Here is an 18,617-nt window from a genome sequence, read left to right as displayed (position 1 = left end):
ATTATTCGCCTGTCAATATGTTTTCAATACGTTTTTTTCTATTTGAATTCCGGATTATAGCAAGAACCTGATGTTGCTGTTAAAGATTTATCAGCATATTGTTACGCTGCAACACTTTTTGCAATATGCGCTGTTCTTTATCGCTTGCGTTGTCAATTTCGTAAAGATGAAACCGTTGGATAAAGATGGACTCATGGATGTGGTGACAGATGATCTAGCGAAAGATGAAGTCCTTTGATCCGACGATTGAGATAAACGAAACCAATTAGCTATACGTCTGCCAACGCATCAAACCTGTTATATCTAACACAATTAAACAATTTTTGAGACATTTACATTTACAAAGTATAAGTATTTATATGACTAAAATGCTTTTATATATTTTAGAGAAAGCGTTTTAGTTTGTTATTTATTATAGAAGCAATAATTAAATGAGTTAATGTGAGACAGAACGCTTTATTATATACATATATTTTCATATCAGTGTTATTAAATATTTTTTTGTATTTTCTAAAAAATCAATATTTTAGAAAAATAATATATTATAATAGCATGCTCAAAAAAAGTGTAAGATGATTCTGACGTGATTTTATAATATTTACAAATGCAATAATAATGTATCTTTTTAGGGAAAGCATTACAAGTCATTTTCTGTTAAATAATAGACAGAAAAGCATAAAAGTTGGCGTTGAAGAAGTTTAAATGTTTCGTTCAGAAGAATCTGATATTTAGTCGGATAAATATAATGTATACGTGTCATGTATGATACGCGAAGAAATCCTTATATGTGCCAATCATTCGCATAATTATCCAGCATTTAGTCAACAATCCTGCAAACATTTTACCATTTCTGCAGACACGCTTGTCTATTACGTTATATTGCTTTTACTCACTTCTGGTTGTATTCAGAATTTTATGGGATATTAAAAATGGAATAAGCTCTGCTTATATATACATTTATATTTTCTGCAAATTATAAGATACTAAGAATTATCAGATACGTACTTGTAAAATAACTCATCTTTCTTTATTTTATAATTTTTTTATTTTATACTTTCTTTGTTTTAATAACGTGGACATTTTCAATTAGTTCATTTTATTTACATAAAATAAAACTTTTCTTTATATATATATATATGTATACATATATATATAGCGTTATTATATACAGCGTTATTATATATATAATATATAGTTATACATTACTATTTGTAAGTCTTATTCATAATTTACATAATGGTAAATTCCTTATATAAATTGAAAAGTATATATTACATAGAGTTTATGATGCATAAATGTACTATTTGTAATCTATTTTCCATACAATTCATCTTTAAAAAAAGGTCGTATTACAGAATTTTATTAATACTAGAACAATACAAGCGCGCGCTATTCTTCAGTTTTATATTTAAAAAAATTATATTTCTAAAAAAATAATATTCTTTGATAGAATCAGCTGATAACTGTCAAAAAATATTAATCGAGTTTAAAGTACCATAACATATTATTTAAAACATATTATTATTTTATTATTTATAACATATTATTATATAAAAATTTAATTAGCAATTTAACGCTTTAATCAGTTGATTTCTGTAAAAAAATATTACTAAAGCATTAATTTGCTAATTAAATTTCAAAGTAATAATATGCTACCAAAATTAAAATAGTAATATGTTGTAAATAATATGTTATAATACTTTATCCTCGATTAATATTTTTTGACAGAAAATAGCTGATAACTGTCAAAAATATTAACCGTGTTTAAAATAGCTAATTTCTATCAAAAACTATTAATAAATCTTTTCGTCAATAAAATCGTAATTAGTCTCGATGTTGTGATTATCTCGATTATCAAAAGATTCTTGTAGAAAATTTTATTTTTTTGTTCGCACTTTCTGTTAAAAATTTAAATACTAAATTTTTATGCATTGCATAATTAATTAATACATCTATTTTTTTATGCGTTGATTGCTATGCATGCATAAAAATCTGTGGATTAATTATGCAATGCATAAAAATTCATTATTTAAATCTTTAACAGAGAACAAAAAAATTGAATTTTTTACAATAATCATTCGATTAAAATATCTGCGTTTCCATTAGATTCGCGCGTCTGTACGCATACACCACGCTACACGTCTCGCACGAGACTGACCACAAAAGTCTCCGAGCAGCGGCGTCGCCAAGCACAACCCACACGTTCGCCACGTTGCGCGTTTCTCGCGAGACTGATCGTCAGTATCGCAATGTCTCGAGAATCGAGAGTCAGTCTCGCTCGAGACGCGCAGCGTGGCAGACGTATAGGCTGCGCTTGGCACTGAGGGCAAATTTCACCAAGTCGGTTAACTTTAACCTCCGGTTAAAATATATGTTTGTCTCTTTTTAATGAACGTATCTAAAAGAGTCAAAGATATAGTTTAATCGAAGATGAATAACTGTCAGTGAAACTGGCTCTGAGAGTCTTGCGGTCAGTCTTGCGCGAAATGTGCAGAATAGTAGATAAAGTATTCGTATATAGGACGCATTTTTATATTACGGATATTACTATAATATTTAGAGAAGCCAAAAATTCATTGTTTGTATATTTCGATAATATATTGTAAAAAGATTATTTTTATACCAAACAGATACGAGCATACAAATTCTTTTATTTAATTTACATAATTTATATATGCGCAGTATAGGGTCCGAGACAACAAAGTATCGATTTTTAATATTTTAAGGTGAGCCAAAAATTGATCGTTTATATATTTCGATAGTACATGGTTTGCAGAATATCTTGGTACCAAGTAGACACTAATGTACAAATTCTTTTATTTATAATATTCATATTATAGGTATGGGCATATAGTGTCCGCGGCGACCCAGTGTCTACTTTTAATATTATAGAATATCCAAAAATTCATCGCTTGTATATTTCGACGGATTTTTGGTTCGTCTTATAATATTAAATGTCGACACTATGTCGCCGCGGATCATTATGCGACGCATACTTATATTATGTATATTAAATAAAAGAATTTGTACGCTGGTGCCTGCTTGGTACCAAAATATTCTACAAACCATGTACTATCGAAATATATAAGCGATGAATTTTTAGCTTGCCTTAAAATATTAAAAATCGATACTTTGTTGCCGCGAACCCTATAAAACACAGACTTATATTATGTGTATTAAATGAAAAAATTTGTACGCTCGAATCTGTTTGGTATAAAAGTAATCTGCATACACTGTACTATTAACAAAAAACAAGCAATAAATTTTTGGCTTTTTTAGAATATTTAAAAATTAAACTTTGTAACCGCGAAGCCTACACGGCGCAGACTTTTATTATGTATATTATATAAAAGAATTTGCAAGCTCGTATTTATTTAATATAATGAGCTAATAATTCGCCTGTTTTTTTCAATAGTACATTATATGCAGATTATAACATATTATATTATAACATATTAACATAATAATATGTTATATTAACATATATTTTAATTATAATATGTTATAATATATACTTATAATATATACTTTGTCCGCGATTAATATTCTTTGACAGAAATCAGCTGATATTTGTCAAAAAAATTAATCGAATTTAAGGTATTATAACATATATTTTGAAACATATTATTATTTTATTTAATTTTTTGGGGACAAACTGTCAAACAGCTAACCCTCGCGATGATGATAGCCTTTCGATGCTATAAATGACGCACAACGCGAAGAGACAGTCAATCAACATCGCCGAAAAGAGGCTTCAAAACTTCGATACAAATTGAATTCACTCAGGCCGTGTTCTAAAATTCCCTGCCAGCGCTAAAAATCTATAATATACGTAACGTGAACTATAAATTTTCAGTGCTGGCAGTGAATTTTGGAACACGGCCTCAGTCACATGCCTTGTTTAGATGGGATAATTGTATATAATTGTATTAAATAATTTCGATGCACAATGTTTACAAAAAAACATATGGTTTTTTTCAAAACATTTAAATACAGCATAAAGCGTTAATGCTTGAATCGTTAATGTAAAAAGATCTAGTGATTCTTCCCAAGAGAAAGCTATAATAGCATGAGTTGTAATATCATATAAATTATTTTGTTTGATAAATGTGTTTACAAGAGTTTTTAAAGAAGAAATCAAAGATGTACTCGACCTTCGAGTATCTTGTAAAATTTGTTACGAACGACTGGATTGCTATGTTAATTTCACAGGAACAAAAGTAATATTGAGTTTTAGCTCGAAAGATTGTACAAATTCCAAATATGTACAATATTTTCATTTTTATGATGTAGAATATAAATGATAAATTAGGAGAAAGAGTACACGAAAAGAAATTTTATAAAAGGATAATAGGTATAGATATATTTTTGAAATGTTTACTTTTTATTAAGAAATTGTAATTTATTTATATTAAGAGTAAAGTAATGCAGTTTAATTACGAGAAATATATATTATAACAAGTTAATTAAACATATTATAAGAAAGAAAAGGATTGCTTGGTGTTATCACTAATTGGAAAATAAAATATATTATTGCATTATCTGCGACAGTACTGTTATTATTGACTGTTATATAATTATCATTATATACAAGAAAGAAACAATAATATATACATAGAGAAAGAGCAAATAATATATTTATAAATACAACTGTGAAGGATTAATATATAAAATATCAATATATAGAGTACACAAGAAAACAATTTTTTATTTTTATTATAAGAATATTTGATTTCAATTAAATCAGATTTATTTCACACAATATAGATATATAAAATTTTATTGATGACAAATATCATACATACCTATCTTCGTTTTAATTTTTGAATATATCACATATATCCATTTATAATAATGCATCGCTTTGATAATTGTAATTGAAAATTACGAAACAATAAACATCAAATGATAAAATAATTTTACTTAATTATTGGCAAGGTTGTCATTTAGATTTAATCGTATGACTTCAAAACAAGACGATCGACATTTATTTTGACTTAGCAAATCCCACTCGATTATTTCCTAGGTCGAATACGGTATAGTAACGGCGAATAAATACATCACCCAAAACCCAAAAATCAATATCAAATCCTGAGAAACCGCTCGAACATACGGTGCCATCCTGCAAAAAATTAAATATACAATGTGATTTCGTATTCTTAAATAATATAAACCGTATTATAATCCATACATAATACTCACTTGAAGAATGTAATCGGTAGAGTTCAGAGTGAGTGTTTTATTACCCAGAACAATATCCAATGGAGGCAAATTATTAAGCTTACTGCAATCCACCTTTGAGCAAAAGAAAATATTAAATTACTAATTAACAGATATTAATTTAATACATATACATTCAGTAACATTTTATGATTTTTCTATAAGAAACTATGCCACAATGAAAAATATTGTATACTTACGGTTCCGTCAGCATCAGCTCCAATTAGTTTGTTAATTTGATCGATAGCGTTTGGTGGTCCAACTATTAGCGAGGTACCTGTGTCAGCAATAGCTTGGCAACCATCCGGTTGTATTGATGTATTACCTATTTTTATACTACAGCACGATAATGTTAATAATTTATTGTAGTATGAGGATTAGCGTATAATTTAAATATAATAACATACTTATCCACTTTAAATTGCCAGAATCCTTGTTTAGAAACAGGAGCGTATACGAAGTTACCTTCATAATGATTCTGATCGATACCACCCAATATCAGTTCACTATCTTTCTCGGCTGTAGAGTCTCTGCATAAATTGTATATTTATTTATATTTTAATATATATATAATTATTATTTATTAAAAATACTTTTAAAAACAAACGTAGTACATATACGAAGAAGATACGAACTGACTCAGATAGAAGCTAAAAATAGGTTGTGATACTAGGCCTTGTGCGATTATGTTGTCGAAAACAGTCGTCACATTATCGACGGATCTCGTGTTATAGGCCAAGCCCAAGATACCGTCAAACTTTGCAAAAACAAACGTTAAACCTGGTTCGTTAATCGCTTCTGCGAATGTTTGATTTTTAACATTAAGACCGGCAACCTATAATAAATTGCTATTAAAATTGCTATTAAAATAATAAAATATTACGATGCACAAGAATAACAATATGAATGCTGCGGAAATGTTTATAAATTACGATTGTAATTGTAACTGACATGGATTGTGTATTTAATGGTGACTCACATTAACTACATCAGTAGATAAGAATCCAGTCAGACTGCCAGTGCCATACTGAATAGCAAACGGACTACCATTTGGTTTATATGTGCTGGATTCACTACTATCGTACTGATTATGCGTGTCTGTAAAAAATAGTAAGTTAAGCAATACCTAAAATTATTTAGAAGTTTTTGTATCTGCGCTTATATCTCGTTTGGCTCTTATTAGTCATTTATTAGTTCATATTTATAACATTTCTATGTACATTTTTATTTGACTTTAGTTATACATTTTAATTTGATTTTAATTGTTCGAAAAGATTAATATTTTTCAATGTTTTTAAACAATATTCAATATTATTAGGTACAATCGATGTATATATAATAAGATATTAGATAAATAGTAGCATGTATATATATATATATATATATATATATATACACACATATAACAAATGTTTAATTAATTTATACAAATAAATATATATATAGCAGTGTATCTTTATAAAAAAATATCAAAAACTTTTTTTTATCATTTTTTGCGGTTTAACGAAGAAAAAAATATTAAATTAAATTCTTCTCAATTCGTTTTTTGTTAGACAAACATATGTTTGTAAGCCGCGGCGTTCGCATAATTAGTAAAAGAATATTATTATGTACTTATAAGAGCAAATTAATTATACAAATATTGTGATATATATTAAAACACAGTAAGTATTATATATATATTAAGACACTTACGGCAAGCAAGATTTAAAAAACTGCATTGTTTGGATGGTACCCAAAGATTTGAGGAACCAGTATCAAATAATATTTGAAATGGCTGTGGTGGAGTTCCTATGGTAATTTCACCATAATATTGAGCATCCACATAATTGGATAATCCTTCTGTTGCAGTATTATTTCCATTGGCCAATTCAATCTGGTTCAAGTCGATGCCAAGTTTCTTTAAAGCTTTTCGAACAGTTTCCGTCTTGTGCAATGGAATTCTTAAAGTAATATATATATATATATATATATATATTATGCAGATATATATATATATATAACATACATACATACACATACATACATGTGTACATAATGTATATTTATATTTTTATAGATATTAAAAGCAGATATAAAAAAAATATAAAAGTCATGATTAGGCTATATACATTCAACTAGCGCGAAAATCAAAATTACTTATATATTTATAGTATAAATATAAAGATTTGAGCATAATTATGTGACAAACTTTAATTAATTAAACCTTTATTTTTTTAACTAAACCGATATTTTTTTAAATTATATGATGCACACATTGCATATATATCTGAAATATTATTTAATTTATAACGTAAAGTTTTAAGTTATTATAGTTTAATTGATACTGATTTTTAGTTGAAGATAACGTTGCTCACAATCTTATACAAAAAGGTAAATCAAAATGAGATAACCATATTCACTAGAAATATGGTATATACTAAAAATTTGTAGAGAGAACATCGAATAAATAAATAAGAAGAACTCATAGTAGTTCACTTGCTTACATATTAGAAAATATAATAGTTTAATATTAGAACACGATAAGGATATTGCGATAAAGTATAAATAAAAACGCGAGTTTCGCAAATTTACGGAGAATCTTTTTCTTCAAAAATGTTCTACTTTCTTCTTTTTATTAATAAATATATATATATACACATTTTTGTAACATTTTAAAACTTTGTTCATTTCTGATTTAAATGTTAATCACATATTTATGTGGTTTTCGTGTACGATTTTATGAGGTAGATCAATATCTTTATAAATTCCATATTTATCATTCCGATATTGTACATATAATGCAATAAAATGTGTGCACTTACCTCTGGAGTTGTGCGTCGATCAGCACGAAGAGCGCCGCGACAGCCACGAAGAAGCGAAACATATTTCTGAATTTTTCCAGTGATTTAAACTTTAGATAGCGAAGTTTCGTCGAATATTTTCTGCACCTTCTAGACGTACAAAAAATTAATTCTAGTCGACCACTGGAACTCTAGTTCATCGAGATATGGCAGCAGTATATATACGATCGCGCGCATTCGAGAAAACTTCCGGGTTTCTAATAATCAATCAAATCTAAAAAATATCTTGTTTCATATTTTCTTTAATTAGCACAAACTGTATTAAAATAAATTATTAAATGTGTGCATGATTAATGAGAAAAATGCGATTAGCATTTTGAAAAAATGTATTGTTTACGTTGATTAGACAGGCAGCTATGCAACAATGAATTTTTTGTAAATGACATTTTACTTGCAATATTATAATTGGCCTCTATAACAAGGCTTTGTTTTGACAATATAGTGTCGCACTGTTCAAGATTAAGACATAAATTATGTAAAAATTTATGTTGATCACAAATTTTGTCAGTAATATAAACTTTGCCAATAATAAAAAATTGAATTTTGTTCGAGACTTTTTTGTGTGATTAAATTTTAATGAAACTAACAATGGAAAACACGCAACGTGATGATAATTTTTTAAAATTAAATAATTGATATTTGCCTTGGCTTGAAGTTAATTAATAGACGGAACGGAAGTTGACGTCGAGGAAGTTTAAATGCTTTGTTCAAGATCCGATATTTAATTGGATAAATACTTATGTGTGCGTGTCACATATGATACGAAGAAATATTTTCTTATATGTATCAATTATTTGCATAATTATCCAACATTCAATCAGCAATCCTGCAAACATTTTATCATTTCTGCAGACACGCTTGCCTATTATATTGCGTTTTCTCACTTCTGGTTGTATTCAGAATTTTACAGGATATTGAAATTGTATATAATAAATTTAAGGAATCGTAATTTATTTATATTGAGAAAGAAGTAAGGTGTCCAATTTAATCACGAGAAATATTATTAAGAAGATAATTAAATACATTATAAAAAGGAAAGGATTACTTTTGATGTTATCATTAATTGCAAAATTTATAAAATATTCCTGCATTATCTGTGATACAATACTATTATTACATACAAGAGAGAAACGATAATATCTATATCGAGAGACAAAGAAAGAAAGAGTGCACATGATATTTAAATAAATTGTGAAAGATATATACATTCATCTATATATCTAATCAGTATATAGTATACGAAAAGAACATGTTATTTTAATTAATTCAGATTTATTTTGCGTAATATGAATACATCAAATTATTGATGACAAATATCATATTATATATTTTCGTTTTAATTTTCGAATATATCACATATATCCATTTATAATAATGCATCGCTGTGATAATTGTAATTGAAAATTACGAAACAATAAGCATCAAATGGTATAAAAATAATGTTACTTAATTATTGGCGAGATTGTCATTTAGATCTAACGGTATGACTCCAAAATAAGGCGATCAACATATTTATTTCGATCGAGCAAATCCCACTCGATTATTTTCTAGGTCAAATACGGTGTAGTAAGAACCAATAAGCACATTGCCCAGAACCCAAAAATCTAAATCAAAGTCATTCGAGAAACTGCTCAAACATGTCACCGTGCCATTATCCGAAACATCCTGCAAAGAATTAAGTATACAGTGTGACTTTGTATTCTTAAATAATATAAATCGCATTACGATCCATAATACTCACTTGAAGAATGTAATTGTTAGGGGTAAGATTGAATGTCTGATTATTCAGAACCAAACCAATTGGAGGCAACTGATTAATCGAATCACAATTTACCTTTAAACAATAGATCATATAAATAATTGTACTAATTAGTAATTTAATAAATATTAATATTCAGTAAAATTTTATGATTTTTCTATAAAAGACTATGCCATTGTGAAAAATGTATCGTTTGCTTACGTTTTTATTATTATCAGCTCCAATATATTCGTTGATAAAGTCGATATCTGATGGTGGTCCAATTAAAGAGGTACCTGTATCAGCTATAGCTTGGCAACCATGACCGCACAAGATGTTACCAACTATTACGACTCTATAGTATGAAAATAACACGTTAATAAGTTGTTGCAACATAATCAGCGTGATTTTTAGAAAATAACATACTTATCCATGGCAAATTGCCAGAATCCTTTCTTATTAACAAGAACATATATGAATTCACCATTCTAATGAGCGGGATCGGTACCACCCAATGTCAATTCACCACCTATTTCAGCTAAAGGGTCTCTGCATAGATTGTATTCTTTTTATATTGTAATATATTATAGATAGATAGATATAGATAGATCTATCTTATAATATATTATATATTATATTATATATTATATATATTATATTATATATATAATTAAAAATACTTTTAGACAGATGCAATACATATACGAAGAAGATACGAACCGATTCAGATAGAAGCTGAAAACAGGTTTTGACACTAGGCCTTGTTGCAACATGTTGTAGAAAACAGGCGATACTCCATCGGATATCGTGTCATAGCCCATGCCCAAAATACCGTCATATTTTGCAAGAATAAACAATAAGCCTGATTCATTAATCGCTTCCCCAAATGTTTGATTCTCAACATTGAGACCGCCAACCTATAACAAAATTGCTATTATAATAATAAAATAATAAAATAAATAAAATTAATAAAATTAATAAAATAACAAAATAATAAAATAAAAATAACAATATGATTGCTTAAGAGACGTTTATAAATTACAATTGTAATTGTAACTGAATTGGATTGTGTGTTTATAATGATGACTCACATTTACTACATCAGTAGATAAGAATACGATCATTTGGTATATATGTGCTGGATTTACTACTATTATACCTACGATGCGTTTCTGTAAAAAAATAGTAATTAATATCATAAGTTAACAATATTGAAGAGATTTTAAAAATAAAAAGATTTTCTCTTTTACATTAATCTAAACACGCAATAGTTGTTTAAATATTATTGCTTATATGTATATGCGTTCGTCGGTTAGGTTTAACATGAGCTGCGTTAACTTTGTTTGTCAAAGCTTGTTTGTTTCTTCAGAGAGTGATCAAGTTTGTGCATGCAAATTGTAAAGTATGACTTTCTAATATTTACATTATTAATGTTATCATTTCTTAAAAATCATCAATATTATTATTAATTCTTAAATGGTATTTATTTTACTGTTTTAAAAATTCCCCAAAATTTTATTTGAGAAATATAATAAATAGATAAAATAAAATATTATAACATTTATAATATTTTAATGTGTGCATTTTTTTATTTGATATTTTTATTCGAAAAAAATTATTTTTTAAAAAATGTTTTTGAACAACAATTAATATTATTTAATACAATTTATTATGAAATATTAAATAAATAATAACACACGCACACAGATATATTAATTTACACTCACTGTGTGTATGTATATATACATATATGTATAGCGATATTTTCTGATTGAAAAAAATATCAAAAAATTTATTATAATTATTTTTTCTTACGATGTTTACAATTAGCGAAGAAGGAAATATTATATCAAATTTTTCTCAATTCGTTTTTTTAGACGAACATATCTTCGTAAGCCGAGCAGTTAAAAAAAGATTACTATGTGTTTATGGAAGTAACTTAATTATATATTATATATATTTATATATATATATATATATGTATATATATTAAAACACTTACGGCAAGCAATATTAAAAAGATTTGCAATGTAGAAAATTTTATTTTTTTGTTCGCACTTTCTGTTGAAAATTTAAATACTAAATATTTATGCATTGCATAATTAATTAATACATATATTTTTTTATGCGCTGATTGCTATGCATGCATAAAAATCTGTGGATTAATTATGCAATGCATAAAAATTCATTATTTAAATATTTAACAGAGAACAAAAAAAATTGAATATTCTACAATAATCATTCGATCAAATTATCTGCGTTTCCATTAGATTCGCGCGTCTGTACGCATGCACCACGCTACACGTCTCGCACGAGACTGACCGCAACCGCAAAAGTCTCGTGAGTAGCGACGTCGCCAAGCACACCCCACACATTCGCCACGTTGCGCGTTTCGCGCGAGACTGATCGTCAGTATCGCAATGGCTCGAGAATCGAGAGTCAGTCTCGCTCGAGACGCGCAGCGTGGCAGACGTATAGGCTGCGCTTGGCACTGAGGGCAAATTTTACCAAGGTCGGTTAACTTTAACCTCCGATTAAACTATATGTTTGTCTCTTTTTAATGAACGTATCTAAAAAGAGACAAAGATATAGTTTAATCGAAGATGAATAACTGTCGGTGAAACTGGCTCTGAGAGTCTTGCGGTCAGTCTTGCGCGAAATGTGCAGCGTGGTAGATAAAGTATTCGTATGGGACGCATTTTTATATTACGGATATTACTATAATATTTAGGGAAGCCAAAAATTCATTGTTCGTATATGTCGATAATATATTGTAAAAAGATTATTTTTATACCAAACAGATACGAGCATACAAATTCTTTTATTTAATATATATAATTTATATATGCGCAGTACAGGGTCCGAGGCAACAAAGAATCGATTTTTAATATTTTAAGGTGAGCCAAAATTGATCGTTTATATATTTCGATAGTACATGGTTTGCAGAATATTTTGGTACCAAGCAGACACTAATGTACAAATTCTTTTATTTAATATACATATTATAGGTATGCGCCGCATATAGTGTCCGCGGCGACCCAGTGTCTATTTTTAATATTATAGAATATCCAAAAATTCATCGCTTGTATATTTCGACGGATTTTTGGCTCGTCTTATAATATTAAATGTCGACACTGTGGTCCATATACTGGATCTTCTTTTATGGATAATAGATGATCTAGAACATGTGTTTATGTCGCCGCGAGCCCTATGCGGCGCATTCTTTTATTATGTATATTAAATACAAGAATTTGTACGCTGGTATCAAAATATTGTGCACACAATGTACTATCGAAATATACAAGAGATGAATTTTTGATTGGTTTTATAATATTAAATGTCGACACTATGTCGCCGCGGATCATTATGCGACGCATACTTATATTATGTATATTAAATAAAAGAATTTGTACGCTGGTGCCTGCTTGGTACCAAAATATTCTGCAAACCATGTACTATCGAAATATATAAGCGATGAATTTTTGGCTTGCCTTAAAATATTAAAAATCGATACTTTGTTGCCGCGAACCCTATAAAACACAGACTTATATTATGTATATTAAATGAAAAAATTTGTACGCTCGAATCTGTTTGGTATAAAAGTAATCTGCATACACTGTACTATTAACAAAAAACAAGCAATAAATTTTTGGCTTTTTTAGAATATTTAAAAATTAAACTTTGTAACCGCGAAGCCTACACGGCGCAGACTTATATTATGTATATTATATAAAAGAATTTGCAAGCTCGTATTTATTTAATACAAAGAGCTAATAATTCGCCTGTTTTTTTCAATAGTACATTATACGCAGATTATAACATATTAACATAATAATATGTTATATTAACATATATTTTAATTATAATATGTTATAATATATACTTATAATATATACTTTGTCCGCGATTAATATTCTTTGAAGACAGAAGACAGAAATCAGCTGATATTTGTCAAAAAAATTAATCGAATTTAAGGTATTATAACATATGTTTTGAAACATATTATTATTTTATTTAATTTTTTGGGGACAAACTGTCAAACAGCTAACCCTCGCGATGATGATAGCCTTTCGATGCTATAAATGACGCACAACGCGAAGAGACAGTCAATCAACATCGCCGAAAAGAGGCTTCAAAACTTCGATACAAATTGAATTCACTCAGGCCGTGTTCTAAAATTCCCTGCCAGCGCTAAAAATCTATAATATACGTAACGTGAACTATAAATTTTCAGTGCTGGCAGTGAATTTTGGAACACGGCCTCAGTCACATGCCTTGTTTAGATGGGATAATTGTATATAATTGTATTAAATAATTTCGAAGCACATTGTTTACAAAAAAACATATGGTTTTTTTCAAAACATTTAAATACAGCATAAAGCGTTAATGCTTGAATCGTTAATGTAAAAAGATCTAGTGATTCTTCCCAAGAGAAAGCTATAATAGCATGAGTTGAAATATAATATAAATTATTTTGTTTGATAAATGTGTTTACAAGAGTTTTTAAAGAAGAAATCAAAGATGTACTCGACCTTCGAGTATCTTGTAAAATTTGTTACGAACGACTGGATTGCTATGTTAATTTCACAGGAACAAAAGTAACATTGAGTTTTAGCTCGAAAGATTGTACAAATTCCAAATATGTACAATATTTTCATTGTTATGATGTAGAATATAAATGATAAATTATGAGAAAGAGTACAAGAAAAGAAATTTTATAAAAGGATAATAGGTTTAGATATATTTTTGAAATATTTACTTTTTATTAAGGAATTGTAATTTATTTATTTTAAGAGAAAAGTAAGGCAGTTTAATTACGAGAAATATATATTATAACAAGTTAATTAAATATTATAAGAAAGAAAAGGATTGCTTGGTGTTATCATTAATTGGAAAATAAAATATATTATAGCATTATCTGCAGTACTGTTATTATTGACTGTTATATAATTATCATTATATACAAGAAAGAAACAATAATATATACATAGAGAAAGAGCAAATAATATATTTATAAATACAAACATTTATAAATACTGTGAAGGATTAATGTATAAAATATCAATATATAGAGTATACAAGAAAAATAATTTTTTATTTTCATTAAAAGAATATTTTATTTCAATTATAAATCAGATTTATTTCACACAATATAGATATATAAAATTATTGATGACAAATATCATATATACCTATCTTCGTTTTAATTTTTGAATATATCACATATATCCATTTATAAGAATGCATTGCTTTGATAATTGTAATCGAAAATTACGAAACAATAAACATCAAATGATAAAATAATTTTACTTAATTATTGGCAAGGTTGTCATTTAGATTTAACCGTATGACTTCAAAACAAGGCGATCGACATTTATTTTGACTTAGCAAATCCCACTCGATTATTTCCTAGGTCGAATACGGTGTAGTAAGGGCCAATAAATACATCACCCAAAATCCAAAGAGGACTTTCAGATCCTGAGAAACCGCTCGAACATACGGTGCCATCCTGCAAGAAATTAAATATACAATGTGATTTCGTTTTCTTAAATAATATAAACCGTATTATGATCCATACATAATACTCACTTGAAGAATGTAATCGGTAGAGTTCAGAGTGAGTGTGTTATTACCCAGAACAATATCCAATGGAGGCAAATTATTAAGCTTACTGCAATCCACCTTTGAGCAAAAGAAAATATTAAATTACTAATTAACAGATATTAATTTAATACATATACATTCAGTAACATTTTATGATTTTTCTATAAGAAACTATGCCACAATGAAAAATATTGTGTACTTACGGTTCCGTCAGCATCAGCTCCAATTAGTGTGTTAATTTGGTCGATAGCGTCTGATGGTCCAACTATTAGCGAGGTACCTGTGTCAGCAATAGCTTGGCAACCATTCGGTTGTAATGATGTATTACCTATTTTGATACTACAGCACGATAATGTTAATAATTTATTGCAGTATGAGGATTAGCGTATAATTTAAATATAATAACATACTTATCCACTTTAAATTGCCAGTATCCTTTCTTAGTAACAGAAACGTATGTGAGGTTACCTTCATAATGATTCTGATCGGTACCACCCAATATCAATTCACCACCTATCGGAGCTGAAGGGTCTCTGCATAGATTGTATATCTTTTATATTGTAATATATATGTATATAATTAAAAACACTTTTAGAAACAAACGCAGTACATATACGAAGAAGATACGAACCGACTCAGATAGAAGCTAAAAATAGGTTCTGACACTAGGTCTTGTGCGATTATGTTGTCGAAAACAGGCGTCACTCCATCGACGGATATCTCTTTATAGCCCATGCCCAAAATACCGTCAAACTTTGCAAAAACAAACGTTAAGCCTGGTTCGTTAATCGCTTCTGCGAATGTTTGATTTTTAACATTAAGACCGGCAACCTATAATAAATTGCTATTAAAATTGCTATTAAAATAATAAAATATTACGATGCACAAGAATAACAATATGAATGCTGCGGAAATGTTTATAAATTACGATTGTAATTGTAACTGACATGGATTGTGTATTTAATGGTGACTCACATTAACTACATCAGTAGATAAGTATCCAGTCAGACTGCCAGTGCCATACTGAATAGCAAACGAACTACCATTTGGTATATATGTGCTGGATTCACTACTATCGTACTTATTATGCGTTACTGTAAAAAATATTAAGTTAAGCAATACCGAAAATTATTTAGAAGTTTTTGTATCTGCGCTTATATCTCGTTTGGCTCTTATTAGTCTTTTTATTAGTTCATATTTATAACATTTCTATGTACATTTTTATTTGACTTTAGTTATACATTTTAATTTGATTTTAATTGTTCGAAAAGATTAATATTTTTCAATGTTTTTAAACAATATTCAATATTATTAGGTACAATCTATGTATATATAATAAGATATTAGATTAATAGTAGCATGTATATATATATATATATATATATATATATATATATATATATACACACATATAACAAATGTTTAATTAATTTATACAAATAAATATACATATAGCAGTGTATCTTTATAAAAAAATATCAAGAACTTTTTTTTACCATTTTTTGCGGTTTAACGAAGAAAAAAATATTAAATTAAATTCTTCTCAATTCGTTTTTTGTTAGACAAACATATGTTTGTAAGCCGCGTAGTTCGCATAATTAGTAAAAGAATATTATTATGTACTTATAAGAGCAAATTAATTATACAAATATTGTGATATATATTAAAACACAGTAAGTATTATATATATATTAAGACACTTACGGCAAGCAAGATTTAATAAACTGCATTGTTTGGATGGTACCCAAAGATTTGAGGAACCAGTATCAAATAATATTAGAAATGGCTGTGGTGGAGTTCCGATGGTAATTTTACCATAATATTGAGCATCCACATAATTGGACAATCCTTCTGTTGCAGTATTATTTCCATTGGCCAATTCAATCTGGTTCAAGTCGATGCCAAGTTTCTTTAAAGCTTTTCGAACAGTTTCCGTCTTGTGCAATGGAATTCTTAAAGTAATATATGTATATATATATATATATATATATTATACATACATATACATACATACATGTATACATAATGTATATTTATATTTTTATAGATATTAAAAGCTGATATAAAAAAAATATAAAAGTCATGATTAGGCTATATACATTCAACACTATCGCAAAAATCAAAATTACTTACATTTTTATAGTATAAATATAAAAGATTTGAGCATAATTATGTGACAAACTTTATTTAATTAAACCTTTATTTTTTTAACTAAACCGATACTTTTTTTAAATTATATGATGCACACATTGCATATATATATGAAATATTATTTAATTTATAACGTAAAGTTTTAAGTTATTATAGTTTAACTGATACTGATTTTTAGTTGAAGATAACGTTGCTCACAATCTTATACAAAAAGGTAAATCAAAATGAGATAAACATATTCACTAGAAATATGGTATATACTAAAAATTTGTAGAGAGAACTTCGAATAAATAAATAAGAAGAACTCATAGTAGTTCACTTGCTTACACATTAGAAAATATAATAGTTTAATATTAGAACACGATAAGGATATTGCGATAAAGTATAAATAAAAACGCGAGTTTCGCAAATTTACGGAGAATCTTTTTCTTCAAAAATGTTCTATTTTCTTCTTTTTATTAATAAATAAATATATATATACACATTTTTGTAACATTTTAAAACTTTGTTAATTTCTGATTTAAATGTTAATCACATATTTATGTGGTTTTCGTGAACGATTTTATGAGGTAGATCAATATCTTTATAAATTCCATATTTATCATTCCGATATCGTACATATAACACAATAAAATGTGTGCACTTACCTCTGGAGTTGTGCGTCGATCAGCACGAAGAGCGCCGCGACAGCCACGAAGAAGCGAAACATATTTCTGAATTTTTCCAGTGATTTAAACTTTAGATAGCGAAGTTTCGTCGAATATTTTCTGCACCTTCTAGACGTACAAAAAATTAATTCTAGTCGACCACTGGAACTCTAGTTCGTCGAGATATGGCAGCACTATATATACGATAGCGCGCATTCGAGAAACCTTCCTGGTTTCTAATAATCAATCAAATCTAAAAAATATCTTGTTTCATATTTTCTTTAATTAGCACAAACTGTATTAAAATAAATTATTAAATGTGTGCATGATTAATGAGAAAAATGCGATTAGCATTTCGAAAAAATGTATTGTTTACGTTAATTAGACAGGCAGCTATGCAACAATGAATTTTTT

General features: G+C 27.9%; 1 protein-coding gene and 1 pseudogene across 2 annotated transcripts; both read right to left on the bottom strand.

Annotated features, from left to right (window-relative positions):
• Positions 1 to 4,683: 4,683 nt before the first annotated feature.
• On the bottom strand, positions 4,684 to 8,203 carry LOC145940463 (lysosomal aspartic protease-like). Its single transcript, XM_083045649.1, has 8 exons — positions 8,025 to 8,203; positions 6,916 to 7,163; positions 6,200 to 6,318; positions 5,856 to 6,055; positions 5,628 to 5,750; positions 5,421 to 5,556; positions 5,203 to 5,295; positions 4,684 to 5,122 (listed from the first exon to the last, which is right to left on the bottom strand). The coding sequence occupies exons 1-8, from the start codon at positions 8,084 to 8,086 to the stop codon at positions 4,988 to 4,990; spliced, it is 1,116 nt and encodes a 371-aa protein (XP_082901775.1). The 5' UTR covers positions 8,087 to 8,203; the 3' UTR covers positions 4,684 to 4,987.
• Positions 8,204 to 9,560: 1,357 nt separating this feature from the next.
• LOC145940901 (lysosomal aspartic protease-like) lies at positions 9,561 to 18,382 on the bottom strand (annotated as a pseudogene). Its single transcript, XR_014426087.1, has 15 exons — positions 18,204 to 18,382; positions 17,110 to 17,357; positions 16,381 to 16,499; positions 16,037 to 16,236; positions 15,816 to 15,938; positions 15,609 to 15,744; positions 15,391 to 15,483; positions 15,179 to 15,310; positions 11,804 to 11,938; positions 10,893 to 10,973; positions 10,522 to 10,718; positions 10,228 to 10,350; positions 10,024 to 10,156; positions 9,805 to 9,897; positions 9,561 to 9,728 (listed from the first exon to the last, which is right to left on the bottom strand). The product of XR_014426087.1 is annotated as a lysosomal aspartic protease-like (transcript).
• Positions 18,383 to 18,617: the final 235 nt, after the last annotated feature.

Source organism: Prenolepis imparis, unplaced genomic scaffold (genome assembly GCF_030444845.1).
Source record: "Prenolepis imparis isolate NDT839.2.m4 unplaced genomic scaffold, iyPreImpa1.0 SCAF_9, whole genome shotgun sequence".
NCBI lineage: Eukaryota > Metazoa > Arthropoda > Insecta > Hymenoptera > Formicidae > Prenolepis > Prenolepis imparis.
Note: the sequence above shows the minus strand (reverse complement) of the source record. Positions and strands in the feature narration are given on the sequence as shown.